This window comes from Chiroxiphia lanceolata, chromosome 10, assembly GCF_009829145.1.
Source record: "Chiroxiphia lanceolata isolate bChiLan1 chromosome 10, bChiLan1.pri, whole genome shotgun sequence".
NCBI lineage: Eukaryota > Metazoa > Chordata > Aves > Passeriformes > Pipridae > Chiroxiphia > Chiroxiphia lanceolata.
The window spans coordinates 16,250,784-16,266,972 of record NC_045646.1 but is presented as its reverse complement, the minus strand read 5'-3'; the positions used below and the strand labels follow the sequence as shown (position 1 = coordinate 16,266,972).

Below are 16,189 nucleotides of genomic sequence, written 5' to 3'. Positions count from 1 at the left end.
GACATCTCATTTTAAGTCTCTAAAATAAGGCAGAGGTTTTGCCTTATTCGTTTAGTTTGAATGTCAAATATTGCAGTGTTGCTACTTACTGAAGTTTGTAAGAAGTTATTGCATAATTCCTTTGAAGATTACAACTTAAAATTTAAAACCACTGCAAAAATCCTGATTATTTTGGTTTTAATGTTTCAGAAGAGTTGTGTGAAGATCCTATACAAAACCACAGAACTCTACCACAGTCACATTTTGCACTAAGCATTTATCACATGTACCTTTTGCTTTTACTGACATACCTAATGACTTTTCCTACATTTCCAGTATTACATTTCAGCAGGCAAGATTTTTCAAAAGCAGTCAGCGTTATCCACACTTTCCATAGTGACTGTCCTACTCCACCAGTGGGATTTTTAGGAGTTTGACTGTCAGTCAGTAATTGATAATTCAGTGAACTTAAAAACTGTTTCATCTGTCTCTTTCTCCATAGATTTTTCTTTGCCATTCTGTCATATTTCCTCTCCTGATCATCTAAAAGCATGAAAAATACTGTGCCAGCTCCACTACTTCTTGCAGAGTGAAGCTGGTCTTTAATTATAACCTTCAAAATTAGAATTTGCCAACTGGTTTGGAATCTGGAAAATGTTATATCCTGTGCAAGCCATTTCATAGGCACAGCAGACTAATTTTGGTCCTCTGCAGGATTAACATTTTTCTTCTTCATAAATTCAACTTCTTCTCTCTTCTGACTGAATTTCCCATATCTGTACAAGAGCACAGTGCATGCATGAGAAATGTAACTTCTTCCAAATTCTGAATTTGTTCCTTATGTGTTCTGCTACACTCATGCCAACAAATCCTTTTGCACTCTGCATTTGCCCTAGGAAAGAGATGTTTGGGATAGATTTGATTGATTGTGGTTTGGTTTTTGTTTGTTTGTCTTTGTTTTGTTTTTTGGTTGGTTGGTCGGTTTTTTATTTGTTGATTTGTTTTGTTTTTAAGGGACAGATATTACCAATGTGATTAATGCAGTCTACATCTTTCTTCCTAAGTGCTCTTGAGATGTTCTCAGGAAAGAGATCAGATAACAGACAGACTGCTTTTTTGTTGACTTCTCATTGCACTTTAAACCAATCTGAATAGCAGCCATGGTCTGGGTTTGGGTACCAATACATATGTGCTAACAGTGATTTTGGGCTTTTTGTGCTTAGTGACCATGCCATCTGCTGGGGATATTTTGGCCAAAGTCAGAACTCCTTATATAGCTCCTGATATTATCATGTATAATTTTTGAGATTTAAATTGTGATGGTGTTGCCTGAAGTTTTTGCACTAACACCACAACTTCCAGCTCTCAGAGGCATCTGTACAGTCTTTCCAGATGCATCCATTGCTGGGGGTGGCTGAGCAGGGACAGAGCACTGATACAGTGCCTGTTCCTTTCTTCTAATCTTTAGTGCCATTCACAACTCCTGTAGAGAGCTGGCATGTACAGTAGGACAGATCTTATATTTGACTTTTGCACCTTTTGGCTTGCCAAAATGTTAGTAGTTCACAAATGAGTGGACTTATGTCACTGTGCTTTTACAGAGATCCAGATTTCAATTCAATATTGATTACTGGTTAGAGAGGGAAACGCAAGAAGCCTGGACAGGATTGTAATAAATGCAGCATGTCTAGTGATCTGAATGCAGGCTGGGCACCTCTAATGATTCCAAATCTCTCGGATTGCATGTTATCTCCTCCTCTTAATGAAGTCAATGGCAGTTCTTCTGTTTCTGTTCAAGTCGCAGTGTACCACATGCTTTCAGATTCCTAAAAGTCTTAGCCAATTTTAAGCTTTAAATTTCCTGCCAAACACACCGGAGATTCCAGTCATGTAACTCTGATGTCTGCCATGTCAACAGCTCAGTATATTTCTGGATGGAATTCAGACAATCTGAATACCCACCAAGCACCTCAAACCTCTAGTGCAGCAGCAGTGGACCCCAAGTGGGAGTAGGCTCAAATTGGTAGTTGGGCTTCAGATTTCTGATTTAGGGGTCTTTTGTTTCCTTTTTAATATTTTTAAGCATCTATTTAATCAGCATTCAGCAAGATATTAGAAAACATGTACAGACCTCATTAAGGGCAGCCCAATCTAACCACTAAGGTATGTTTAAATAATTTCCTGAATGCAAGCCCTGCATTTTAATTTTTTTTGGTAATAAAATGGAATAAGAGTAGAGGCATACAAAACCTGCTTTGTCAAACTGAGTTAGTAGTTCAGTAATTTAATTAAAGCCTGATAAAATTAGACCTATTTTGAGGGGGTTTTCCCATGGCTCTCAATTACAGGTTCTTAAACCTTAGGGAAAGGCAAAGCTGATGGTAATTGTATCGTGTCTTGCTTCTCTGAATGATTTACTTTCTTATTTTATGCCGTACTGAATCGATATCTTTTTGGTTGAGCTTTATATCTACATACTATAAAATATTTGGAGTAGACCTCAGGAGTATGCATTTGCTCACTGCTCCATGGTTCATGCTCGGATTTCTTCCTTATCAGTCTTCCAAGCCAAAATTATGCAACCACTCCCCTACTCTTTACATAAAGCTGAACAGTGCAGAATGTTACCAGGCCCTGCACTTATTAGCATTATTTTTCTGTTGTTGAATCCACTTTATCATCCAGTCTTGCTCTCTCCAGCACTGATGGCAGAACTCTTTTGAATTCCCCCAGCACAATTTGAGTTTTATAAGTAAATAGTGCCTACTTGGATATATGAGGCTGCTTTACAAAATTTTGGGGACAGCTGTACTCTTCATGCTTCATAGGCTGAATTTAAACATGTGGGGAGGGAAGGAGTGTGTGAGTAGGGCAGTGGCTGTCATTCCATGTTCTTCAAACACCATTAAAAATTGCACATTAATATGTGATACTTAAACTGAAGGTCACATATTAGTATGTGTGTAAGTTTCTCGATAAAATATAAATATTTGAATGTATACTTGAATATATAATATCTGATCCTGTATAGTTATCTTCAACATTTGTGCAATGACTTTATCATCCTTCTTGGAGCTAATATTTTCAGTTTGCAGTTTATTGATCTTGTTTTTCAGTGGAACATCAAAATATCTTGTGTGTTGCCTAAACTCTTCTGTTTGGAAACCCTTGTCATGAAGGGCTCTCACTAAATATTTGTGCAGACAAGGGCTTGATCTTCACCTTTGATATCATGTTGAAGGGTGAGAGATTGGTCAAAGCATCTTAGTTTGGGGTTTTTTTCCTATCTTAAGAACAGTGTGTGTGTAGGGGGAAATCCTCCATATATTCTAAATGTAAGCAGATGGCTTCAATCAGTGTTTCATTAGAAATGGTCTTATATAAATAGGTTTTAAATCATATTATTTGGGGAAGAGGGGAATGTTCTTGTTTATTAGGTTTTTAATTTACTTTTATTTGGTTTGTTTACTTTTTATTTAAGAAATCTGAAGGCAAGTTAATTAATTCTTAATTTCTGGTTGATTTACAGAAAAACCTCAGGGAATAACTGTAAGACTGAACCAAGTTTTATACTATATGGACTTGGTTGATTTGCTATTGGAATACAAAGACTACTGATGCCATGGGATTTAGAGGGAACTCCTCTCCTCCCTTGTATGAACAAGGGCAGGTTACATGAACCTCTTAAACTTGACTGAGTTTTGTTTTGTATAAAGCACAGTGTTTTGGATGTTTTTCATATCTCAACTCAGTTCTCAGTATCTCCAAATTCTTCTTAAACTAAAGAGTAAAAACCCAGAAATAATTTTAATAATGAAGAAAAAATTAAAATAAACTTTAATTTGGTTTTGGGATATCAGCAATGTAGTCTTCAAGTTTAAAGAGAAAAATAAATATTTTTATTTAAGCTTTACAGCTTTAATGGTGTTTCAGGTGTAGCTAATTTTTATCTGTCACCAGAATCTGCAATGTTCTTATTCTTATGGAGCCATGAAGCTGTTTTTCTTGTCAGAAAACACTTACTAAGAAGCAAATTCTAGAGAAAGAAATAAAATTATTGTGTGGGTTTATATCATGCTATAAATACATGTAAATTGCACCATGTATCAAAAGCTCATTTATACAAGTTGGATAATGAAGCTAGTTATACTGAAGATTGAACTCAAGAGTGTTGATTTTTTTTTTCTTTTTTCTAAGTTGGTAATATCTTGGGCCTTTTTTCTTTATTCCTATGGTGAAATCTTAGAGCTGACTCAATCAATGTATTACATGCTCTTAATCCATTTTATATGGGGATAACTCCTCAGAAAGTTAGTGATGTAAAAGTTGATTGCTGTAGCAGCCAAGTTGTTTTTTTTGCTGTAAATTAAATTTTGAACAATTTTTTTTCCATTGTTCTGAATGTTCATCTGTAAATACAGTTCAGTTAGATGTGAAGATCTTTCAGCATGGTAAAACACTTCGGACAAATTCTAAACACATGGAAATATCCACTAAAATTCTCAGAATGTGGTGCTTTCTAGAGGAAAAGAGAACAGCTGAGAGAAATAGAAAGGGGAGTATAGACAGAGAACAATACAGAGAGAAACAGGTGAGGGTTGTGTACACACACTAAGATTAAGGGTAAGAAACGTGCAGCAGAAGAACCATGTTCATTTGTAGGGGACGCATGTTACCAGCCTCCTCCATAGTTCTTCAGATTGGATGTTCTGACTCTAAAGTCTCAGTGGTGTTGAGAGGGGAACAGTTGATCCATATCAATCTATATAGCTATACATATCAATCCATATAGATATACAGAGAATCAGGGGGCAAGTCAGCCTGTAAGGAACTTCAGAAGGCCATATAGTCACACCAAACCCCAAGATATGTGAACTGCTGCTGTTTTATAAATTTGTACCAAGGTTTAAATGCTGCTATGCCATGAAACTCTACAAAATAGGTCTGGGAAAACCCATGAAAGATAATTCCCTTTACTGAAAGTAATGTCAACTATACTTAAGCAGCTGTCAGAAGCAGTTGTTCCAACATGTTCTTAAAAATTCTCTCTGCTAGACATTTCCATAACCACTGCAGGTAGTCTATTCCTGTGCTTCAGAGCACTGGGTAGGCGATGTGCTTCAGCATTATCACAGTTTCAGATGCCCCTGTATCACAATTCAGAAGCACAAAGTACTCACTGAATTAGCAGGAGACAAACTGGCATAACTTCATTTATCTAACTATCAAGTTCAAGATACTGTCTTACTTTTGTGTTGCCAAACAGATAATTACTGCTACATTTATGCTGTGCTTTGAATTGTCAATTGTCATAGTAGGCACAGGAGTATTTATCTTGGGATGTTTCAGCTGGAAACACTTAAACCGAGCCTAATTGAGAGATACTGAAATCATAATAAAAGGACTGAGCTGAAAACAATTAAGGGTATACTTGGATAATTATGTAGCTGCATTAATTCAAGGACTTTTAGAAGAGGAATTGAGTAGAATTGTGTGAAGTATTTGCCTGGACTGTGATACAAGTGCTGTTATGGTTGTGAAAGTTAGGTAACCATTAGTTGAAGGAGTTCGTGCAACTGTGGAAGAAAAGTTAAGCCGTGCAATTTATATTTGATCTGAAGAACAGAAGGCAAAGGTGCTGAATGGTAGTAAAACTGAGAGAATGTCTGCATGGAGGCTTAGATTTTGGGAATAGAAGTGCAGAATTCAGTCCATTAACCCCTGAGTAAATGAGCCCCTCCAGGCTTTCCAGAACTGCAGAGTAGTTCAGCTAACACCAGCATTTTGCTGAAGGAAGGTTACTCTATTATGCTGAAAAATGCCGACTTATTTCTGCAGAGCAGCAGTGTGATGATGCCAGTAATATTGCAAAAGCCTCTATGTGAAAGTCTCATCTTTAGTCCTTGTTGCTGCTTGGGGTTATCACGACTTGCTACTTTCATGATATTGTGGGCAAAAATTTGCACTACCAGATTATCTGTTATCACTGTCACAGCCCAACCCTCTGTGCTGCTAACACAAGATGGAATTATAAGCATCAAAGGGAAATGAAAAATCAAATCAAATTGCCTACAGAGTGACTCAATTGCATTTTCTGTTTATTAGATGTGATGACAAGATAAAATACCATCATTCCTGGGCAGTTCAAAAGCAATCACTGGCAATTTGTTTGATAGTTATCTCTTTAGGCTCTGTCTTTATTTCCAATCTGCGCAAGAAGAGGTATTTATCTGCCTAAATTTAGCCATTTTCCTCGGGTATCTGTGTTTGCCAGCTTGTCTTCTAGGCAGACTAGGAGAAACAGAAACATCTTCAGAGGATTTTTGAGTAGGTGTTGAACTCTGAATCACTGTCTGGGAGAGCCCACTGAAGCCTCTTTTTCCTTGTTTTGTTGAGCAATTTGCCTCCTTTATATAAGAGTTGAAAGTTGGACAGTGACTTTCCCCCTTGATACAGTGTGACCCCTCTGGGAGTAAGCTGATAAACCCCATGCCATGCTTTCCTTTCTTCCTTATTGTTCTTGGGACTAGGGTGTGTAGGCAAAGAGCAAAGTCAAGGCAGGCCAGCCTTTGGGAGGAATAAAGTATATAAGATTCTATAAACAAGGACTTTGCTAGATGTCCTCTAGCACCTGTCTGCTTTGGGCCTTTTTTAAATGTCTGGGACTTCACAGATAGACATAATGCTTATTCTTTATGGCTTACAATCTCTTGAGAGATAACAGCACAGAAATAGCTGTATAAGAGGTTATTTTAGTTTAAAAAATTATATTGGAAGGCCCTGCCTCCAACAAAAGTCAAAAGCAAATATTTAGAATTGAGAATGAGAATGGGACAAACATGTATGTCCAGCATCCTCTCGTCCTTTCCCCAGCTCCAAGTATTTTTAACACAGAAACATGCTGAGGTAATGTTATTTAGACAGTAAATGCTGATGGATAACTCTTCCACAAATTTGTCGACTTTCTCTTTAATCCATAGAAACTTACATATATGCTATATATGGCAAGGAGATCCCCAGCTTTACTAATTTTTTAATGAAAAAAACACCTTTTTTGTTCATTCTGTGTTTTGTTTTTATTAGCTTTTATTAGCTTATTTGAGGCCACTTGCTTCTTGCACTGAAAGAGACAGTGAATGGGCATCTTACCTTACTACCTCTATGACATTCACAATGTTGGAGATCTGTTTCATATGTCTGTTTGCTTTTCTAGATTTCTAAGTCTTGAGCATTTATGACAGGCATTTTTCTATCTTTTAAACAACCTTATTTTCTCTCTGTGAGTTTTACCTATCCTTCCTTTTTTGAGAGGAGACCAGAATTTTCCACAATATTTCCCACCAACCCCTCACTCTTTTACCTTGTCCAACCCTTCAGGGTTCATTGACATGACATTTTTCAAAGGTGCAGTATTTGTGCAATTTTGGAACAGCATAGAGCACATATACAAACCTGCTGTTCTTCCAAATTTAAGGTTCCTATTCTAAAGCCTAAGAGCACTGAAGAATGAAAAAGGAAAGGTCATTAGGATTGCCTTGGGGCGCTGTGTGTGCTTTTTTGTTGTTGTTTTTTTCGGGGCTTTTTAAATATCTATTAGACATGTTTCATCTTAGGAAAAAGGTCAAGAATGGCTGAAACATAAAATGGAGAATTTCAGCCATGTGCAGAGTCTAACAAATTTCTGCGTAGCTGAATGGTAATTATGGATGGAACTGTGCTACCAGAGGCACTTTGCTCACTGCTCTGAAATGGAGCTGCACATAGAGATGAGTTGCCAAATGTAGTCCTCCTGCTTACTTTGTCTCACTTCTTGACTGCTGTTCTTTTTGTTCAGTGGGTGAGGAAGCTGGTGAGAGGGTTCCCATGCTCTCCCTCTTTCATCATGTTCCTGCAATGCAGCTTGAATTTGCTACAATGTGTGCTTTTTACAGGAACAATAATCATACAAATCAGCGCTGAACCTGGATAGTCTTTGTGCTTTTGCACATGTATTTGAAATGTACTGCAGTGAAATGATATACCAGCTTATTTTCTTGTAGTAAGGGCCCTCTGGACTGAATTTACAGGGCTCCTATGCAAGCTGCTGCAGAAGAGTAAATCCTATTATGGGATTTCTGAAGGCAGACTGAAGAACTGACAAAAAGATGGGTCAGTTCAACTAATCAGCTTTGTAAATGCATTAACATTTCATTCAGGAGAGATGACCTAGAAGTGGTCAGCTGCCTGCAGTGTCCATAGGACTGAAAGAACCAAAGCTGCAGAGACTGTGCAGTAGGATGGTGTGGCTCTGTGCAGGCAGGCTGCCTGCTCACATCTCTGGCTGATGGGCATGAGAGATGAGCACAGTGACTTCACTGTTCAGTTACACTCACATATCTTACTTTATCCTGTGATTAGACTGAACAGGCATCTCCCACAGGATTTTATCTGATGATCATCCTGCAGAGGGTCTATGTGAAAAGTACCTAATACTTGACTGATGTGTAGCTGCTGTCCTAACTGTAACTGCAGGCAGCAACTGTTTGTATTACATGACTAATTTTAGCATAAAATGGCTACAGGCATTTTAATTGCTCTGTTGATCAGACTGGTGAGGTGGCAGAGGCCTTGATTGGGCAAATTTTGCCTCTAATTAGCTGTGTCAAAGCCAACTTCATTGAAATCAGAACAACTAGTGTTTGGAATATATGTGATTAAATAATTACAGGTTTTTCTCCCAATTTTACTTCAGTGGCTTTCTAGGCTACTGTCTATGAATTTGAACAGTTATTTATTAGATTGTAGTGGCTATACAAACTGCAGAAATGCAAGTATAAACTTGTAAAAGAACCCTGACCCTGTGATTTAGAAAATGGGAGTGTCAAGGGTTAATGAAAAAGAAGCAATAGGTGATATGCAATGGTGTTGGCAAGTCCTGGGCAGAAATTGCCATGTTTGTACAGATGGTCTCGTGTCTGCAGTGATAATGTGGCTCAGAGAAAGCAGGAGCTGCTGCTGCTAGTGTAAATAGAGATGTCAGTAAGAGGATTTGTTGTATTACTACCTGTGTAACAGCAAAAAGGTGCTGGATTTCCATAGTCGGGGTCATTATCCTTTCATTTAGGCCAATATCAAACCCAAAGAGAAGGATGAGCAATGTGAAAGATAGCTAATCCTGGTCAAGAAAAAGTACGGGCGTTTGTTTGTGCTTTTTGGTTTCTCATTTTCTGGGGGTGATGAGGGGATGGGATAAAGTATCAAGTGCTACATGTAGTGCTGTTAGTCATTTATATAATTACATTGACTCACTGTTTTTGGTGCACTGAGTTTTCCTTCCAAATACAAGAAGATGGAGAGGATCGAGGTGTATTATGTAGCACCCAAATAGAAGTTACCGTGAGTGAGGCGTAATGAAGAGTGGCTCTGTAGAGTGCATTGGTCTTGGGAGAAATAAGGGGTTGTGCCAGGAGACACAGTCCTATGAGCAGAAGGAAGAATGAGTTTATATTGTAGGCTGAGTCTAGTTATAGCTCACATCAAAAATCTGCTCTTTCAATGTCATAAGTATCAGTCATGTTGGTCAGATATGTGGGGTGCATGTGCATTACCAATGGGTTGTTGATGCCAAGGTTTAAAAGGGATTTTAGTGCAGAAGTACCATTTCATTCTTCATTCCTCATATGCCCATGTGTTATCCTAAATAATAGGAAGCCATTTCACATCTGCTAAAATCACTGCTATCCCACAAAAGGTGTTTACAACTAAAAGGGAGTCCTATTAGGGATACTTAATTCTCCTCTTGAGCTACCATTGTTTACATGTTATTACTTTGTATCGATGAGTTGTATTGAGCTTGAAAACAAATATGATTTTTTTTTTTTTTAACTGAGAATGCTGCAGATTCCTACATATGTGGAGTTCTGTGCATGTTCACAGGGGCAGACGAAGACATGATAATGAAATTGAGTCAAAAAATGAACAGATAAATATAGACCAAGAGAAAATAATCTAGTAAAACATTTGACTTCATAAAATAAAAGCTATGTAGGAGGACAGCAGTGTTGCAAACTTAGCAGTCAAAGACAATAGAAACAGAAAAGTGAAAGCTACTTTGTGCTTTTGGTCTTCCACCTGCAGCTTACTTGTTTCTCTCTGTGCTTCTTTCCACCCTCTCACCCTCATTCTTGTCCCACCTGCCAGTCTGCATCCCTTGCCATATCACCTGGGAGAGAGGAGCAGAGGCATTGAAACCCAGGAGTGAGAGTGTTTCTGCTGGCATTTCTCTGCCTGTTGCCTATACAGCCTCGGCTCTCCCATTGCTGCCAGGACACTCAGCATGGCAACAGCTAAGTGTTATTTTTCATAGAAATGGTGAAAAATACATTCCTGATGGCAAGGAAAACTCATACATAGCAAACTGCTTAAAAAAAATTGTTATGTAGTGGATATTGTTATAGGGGCAAAAGAGAAGTTTCTGCTGATGCTAATCTTCACAAATGACTGAAATACTTCCAAAAAAAAAAGCCCCAGTAAAAATTACTGGTGCAGAACAGATAATGTGGGAAATCTTCAATTCCATTTCTTGGAATATGAGAAAGTTCTAAAATTGGCTGCTTCTTCCATTATAACAATTACATTATAATGGTAGACACTGTAATGGTACCCGAAGGCAGCATTGCTTGCTTTGGTAATTTTCATTTATATCCCTCTGTTATGATTTAGCTCATGGGCTTTCCCAAAGTTTTTCAACTGCATGAATAACGCCTGTTTCACCTATTCCCAGGCTGCCCTGTTTTTTCCTCTAGAATTGTCTCCACTAGTGGGAATCTCTATGACTTTGCAGTTTGCTACATAGGTCTAAATCATTGCTTAAGAACATCGTGTGGTACAGTATTACAAATAAGACCTTAAAATAAACGAAATAGGTTCTTATTAGGAATTGTTTTCTTACTGTTATTTACTGATTTGTTTGTAATCAAGAATTTTGGCATTAGAAAATGAATATAGTTATGTTCCATCTCTTTTGGGGTGTTTAAGGACATAGACTTCTCTGTACGTTATCTGTTGAAAATATAAAATTATCTGTTGAAAGACAGCAAGGTTTGTTTGCTAACATTCTCATGACCAATAAGACAAAAATAACCAATATGTTTCTGGTGTAGAGTCTTGTTTGTTTTTATTGGCAAGCTGTTGTTTTTGGCGAGTTAAACTACTCTATGAACCTTCCCTTTGGTAACTATTGGAGTTTGCTGTGTTTGTGACACAAACAGCAGTGCAAAATAACAAAACTCTCAAAGCTGAGGGGATCTCTCCAATTTTTGAGATATTGTCATCCACACTAAATAGATTGAACTGTATCATACTAGTTCTGTTGGAAAGGATCTGCAATAAAATTTCCAAGTGCAAATGTCAGTATTAGATACTTCAAGGATTAAAAAACATAAGTAAACAATGTGTCAACAGTAGCAGGTTAAGAAAAAAAAGTTTCTCGTTGTTATATTCATCCCTAGATTTTCTTTGTCTTTGAAGTTTACTTTTTCTCTTAGTCATGAACACTGCAATGCTTTTTTTTTTTTAAATGAAAACTAAGCCTCTCAATGCCTCATGGCAGAAGTTTCAGAAACAAACTAAATAGCACAATACTTGAAGCAGAATAGAGAATAAGCAACACTGTCTTGACATTGCACAAAAGTGTTTATTAAACAACTCCATCTATATCATGCTTCCAGCCTTGCTCTACACTCCTGAGTTGCCGGTAGTGTTTAAGAGCTGGAGTTTCTAGCAGTTCAGCTATATGTGTGTTTACCTTTCATGGAAATAAAACAATCTGGCTTGTATTAAATTACTGAAGTATGAATTGAGGATTGCAACAGCAGATGTGAGGGAAACAAAGACATTTTAGCAAAGGCCCCTTTTTCTTGTGTTGCCTCCAGTTGAGGCGTGTCTCTATAAGTGCAGAATTCTATTCTACCAAACGACAATTCAAATTCAAATTCAAATATTTGCATAACTGGCCTTCTCCTCAGAATACCCTCACACACAGGTTTTAGTTTGCTATTTATGTTGTTTTTATAGACATCTAAATCCTATCAGGCTGAGCTCCAATCTCCTCCAGCTTTATGGAACGTTTCCAGAGGAAATGTTGAAACTGATAGATTTCATGTCTCAGTTGTTTGCACCGTTACCTGGTCTTAGTGCTTGGTCATAAACTAACTTGGCACTTTCAGATATTTAGATATTTCTTCTGTGACCCAATTTTGAATTCTTAATCTAACTGAAGATTTCATAGTCTTTTTGTGTATATAAACTTACAGAATCAGAACCAGCATCTGCTATAGGCAAGAGTAAATCCTTATAAATAGCCAGGCTGAAAATAGCTGCATATCTCTTCAAAACAAAATAGTGCAGTGAGTAATATACAGTGAGTGGTACATCTGATTTGTGTTATGTTAAATATATTATAAAATAAATTAATTTAAGGTACAGTGTGCTTACTATCTGGAAAAATCTAAGTGAACTATTTAGAAATTTTGAAGATGTATATGTTGGTTTATTTTCTTGGTGATTTCTAATGGGAATAACTATTTCAAATGCATCTGATCTAATTTTCATTTGAGGTTTGGTGTTTGGGAGTTTTTTTAATCACTTATTTTCATGTGAGCTGGGCCATAAAACAAAGCCTAATTATTTGCCTGTCCTTTCCCTGCATGTCTGAGACCCTCCTCTCAAAGGTCCTTCCCTCATTAGCAAAGACTCCTGGCATGCACAGCATGTCTCTCTCATACAGATATGTGATGGTGTCAAGTCAACTCCTGCAGCCTTCAGTCCCATTCCTAACAGGGGCCTGTAAATGGCACATTCCCTGCTTTATCCCATGGGTTCAACTCAGGGATCTGAAAATGGGATCTAATATTCCCAATTCTCTGGGACGGACTTCAGGATGAAGTTAAACATGGGGAAGTGTTGAATTCTGCAGCTGGGACGGGGCAACCCTGGATGTGTGGACAGACTGGGGAATGAGATACTGGAAAGCAGTGCCAGGAAAGGGACCTGGAGTTCCTGGTTGATGGCAAGTTGAATGTGAGTCAACAGTGCCCTGGCAGCCAGGAGGGCCAACCCTGTCCTGGGGGCATCAGGCAAAGCATCACCAGCCGGGTGAGGGAGGGGATTGTCCCACTCTGCTCTGCACTGGGGTGACCTCACCTTGAATATTGTGTCAGTTTTGGTCACTGCAATATAAGAAAGACATTAAGCTCTTAGGAATGTCCAAATGAGGTCAAAAAAGGTGGTAAAGGGCCTTGAGGGGAGGCTGTATGAGGAGCAGCTGAGGGCACTTGGTCTGTTCAGCTGCAGAAGAGGAGACTTAGGGGAGACCTCATTGCAGTTACAACTTCTTCCTGTGGGTAAGAAGAGGGGCAGGCACTGAGCTCTTCTCTTCTCTACCCAGTTTCATGGAAACCTGTGAGAAGCCTGCTTTCCCTGAGACACAAACAAATTCAATGTGTGGGTGAAAGGCATTATTGAGATCCTTTTGTAAAACAGCAGGAGAAAAAAATTGTAACATGACATTATCAGAAAAGGCTTAAAATCTGTGGATTTTGATGCAACTGAAGGAACCATGGTTGAAAGTAATGACAGAAAGGGCATTCAAATGCCTTTAATTAAGGAAACATTTATTCTTCACTCTTGTCTTTTGTTGTATAAAATTTGCAAATAGCAGGCAGTTTTGTCCTGGTAAGGAAGCAGCTGTGAGGAGCCTCTGGGCAGTGAATATGGCCAACAAACAGGATAGCATCATGGCACACAGCTAAAGGACTTAAAGCAATAAACTATAACCCAGAGTTAAGAACACCTGCCAAGGACTGCAGCTTGTGTAAAACTTCTCTCAGGTAATTTCAAGGAGTGGGAAAGCAGATTACCAATATTGTTATGAGGTGAAAATTCTGCTTTTACAGTTCAGAAGGCCCCAGAGATCCACAGATATCTCCTGGCAGGTGTCAGTAGCAAGCTGATGACTTAACACTAACTCTGAAAAGTCCGAGCACAACCAAAAAATGTTGTGGGCTCCATTCCCTTAAAGCTTAAGGGAGATTTTTATCTTTTGCATTGGTCCCCTCATCAGTAAGTATATTTACCCGAAGTCTTACATTTAGAGGCAGAAGTTACCTGATACAGGCCATACACTAAAACAGTCCCATCAGTCACCAGCCTTGGGGATTGTGGCAAGTGTTGCTGTAGAACGTTTATTTTTTCTTTTTTAAGATCCATAAAATACTGTTTTCCCCTAGGCTATTGTTTTTAAATGTGTTGGAGTCTTATCAGAGGAAATAATCTTACAGACAAAAGTTCTGGTTTTTTGTTTGTTTGTGTTTTTAATGGGAGGTTTTGGCACAAAGCTACACAATTTTACAGCCTCAGAAGAGCTCAGTAGGCAGCCTCTAATTTTTTTTTTAATGCAATTTTCTTGCTTTTGCTGCAGTAGTCGAATCTGTTGTGTTCCAAACAGAGAGCAGCACTACACTTATCCAAAGCGTGGCCTCAAGCTAGCATCTGCATCAATGTCAGTTTGGGATTACAAACCTGAGTTATTGTTCAGTGTCTGGAACTATTTTATGAAAAAATAGCTTATCTATTCCTTCTGCATTCACCTATGAGACCCCTCAGTCCCTCATTCCTCATTAAGCAGAAAACAACTCTTTAATAGAGACATTTATGACTTTTCATTACGGTAAATGATAAACTTCTCTCTGTGTTCAGAGTACCTCTCAGCTGAAATGTTCCCAGTCAGCTGCTCTAAGAGTACTTACCCTTTAAACTCTGTCTAGATAAAAACACAGTTTCTTTATTTTGATGCAGCCCACACTTTTCATGGAACAAGCTAATTATATTCCATAATTACCTGAATGTTTTTCTTCCAGTTTGTTGCTTATTTTGTGACAATGTTTGTCACACTTGTATATTCAGTTCTGATCACTCACTGAGTATGCAGGATGATCTTCAGCAAGCAAGTGCAAGTGGAGGTCAGACACACTGAAGATTACTGGTGCTCTTTAGCAAGAAACTGTTTTAGTAGAATCCCTAGTGATGGATGAAAATGTGGGAATATGTCACAGATACAGGGTTTGTCCAGCAAAAAAACACTTCAGAGACTGGACAGCTATGAATTGAGGGAATAGCAACAGTGATAGAGAAGGAATAACTTCAGTATAAAGCTCTCTAGCTTTATGCAGTGCATGATGGTACAATTAAGAGACATCTTACTGTTTATCATAGGAGAATTGGATTTTGGCATGCACTATAGAATGGGATTAACTGCATCAGAAAGAAACTTTATTGATCTAAAAAGGTTTTCATATATTCAAGAGGAAGTACTATTAAAAGAGCAGAAAAAGAGGACTGGGAAAAAATCTCTTACCAACAGGCTGAAACCATGGTCCTGGACCATCTTGGCAGGATGGAAAGGAATCTGGGTGTAGAATTCTTCATGGCAGTCAGGCATCCCATATTTTTGCTTCTTTGATCAGATATGGTCAATTTGGTCCTTTGTCAGAAAGGCTGCTGAGTGCATTAAGAGCACTCTGACACTAAATGGGTAAAGTGCTTGAGAGGATCTGACAAGCAGGATTGGAGAGTTTAATTCAAACATGTATCTCTCTTCTTTGGAGTGATAGGGTGGTGAGACTAAGAGAATATGTTTGGTGTCTCTACAATAGAGGTAGACATGAGTTCCTGATATGGAATCTGCTTGTGTGACTCAGGGAGGAGGACCAGTATTTTATAATGCTTCTCTCAATTTTTCTATTCCAGTCTTTCACTCTAAGAATGCAGTGCAGATGGAGGCAACTTGTTAAACATTTCCCAGCTTCCTATATCTTGTTGGGTTTTTCTTAAGAACTGCATCAAACAGGTAGTGGATATGTTCAGCCCATAGCTGCTGCTAAGAGTCATTGTTAAGAATCAGTTGCTTCTCCATATTGAAAGTTCTACTTTTTTTCCCCTAATTTAGTTAATTTAATTTACATATTGTCTACTGGTTTAATTGCACTTACAGGTGCATCTTAGTATCTCTCTGTGCCTAATGACTTCAGAAGAATTTATATGGTTCTTGTTATAGCTTCAAAGAAATAAGATACTACAAGCTGATTTAAATGAACATATTAATGCACTAGAGAGTTAGTTGCCTGTGCAGAATTTGCTGTGACTTCTGTAATGCTTGTATTTATTTTTTCAC

The 16,189-nt window shown here is 38.1% G+C and overlaps 1 protein-coding gene across 2 annotated transcripts in view; it reads right to left on the bottom strand.

Moving 5' to 3' along the window:
* SPHKAP (SPHK1 interactor, AKAP domain containing) overlaps positions 1-15,405 on the bottom strand; it is a 95,275-nt gene extending 79,870 nt beyond the window's left edge. For both annotated transcript variants that reach the window (XM_032697914.1, XM_032697917.1), the window contains exon 1: positions 15,374-15,405. In XM_032697914.1, the coding sequence (XP_032553805.1) occupies positions 15,374-15,390 (17 nt within the window). In that variant the 5' untranslated portion in view covers positions 15,391-15,405. The remainder of the gene's footprint in view (positions 1-15,373) is intronic.
* Between the last annotated feature and the right edge of the window lie 784 nt (positions 15,406-16,189).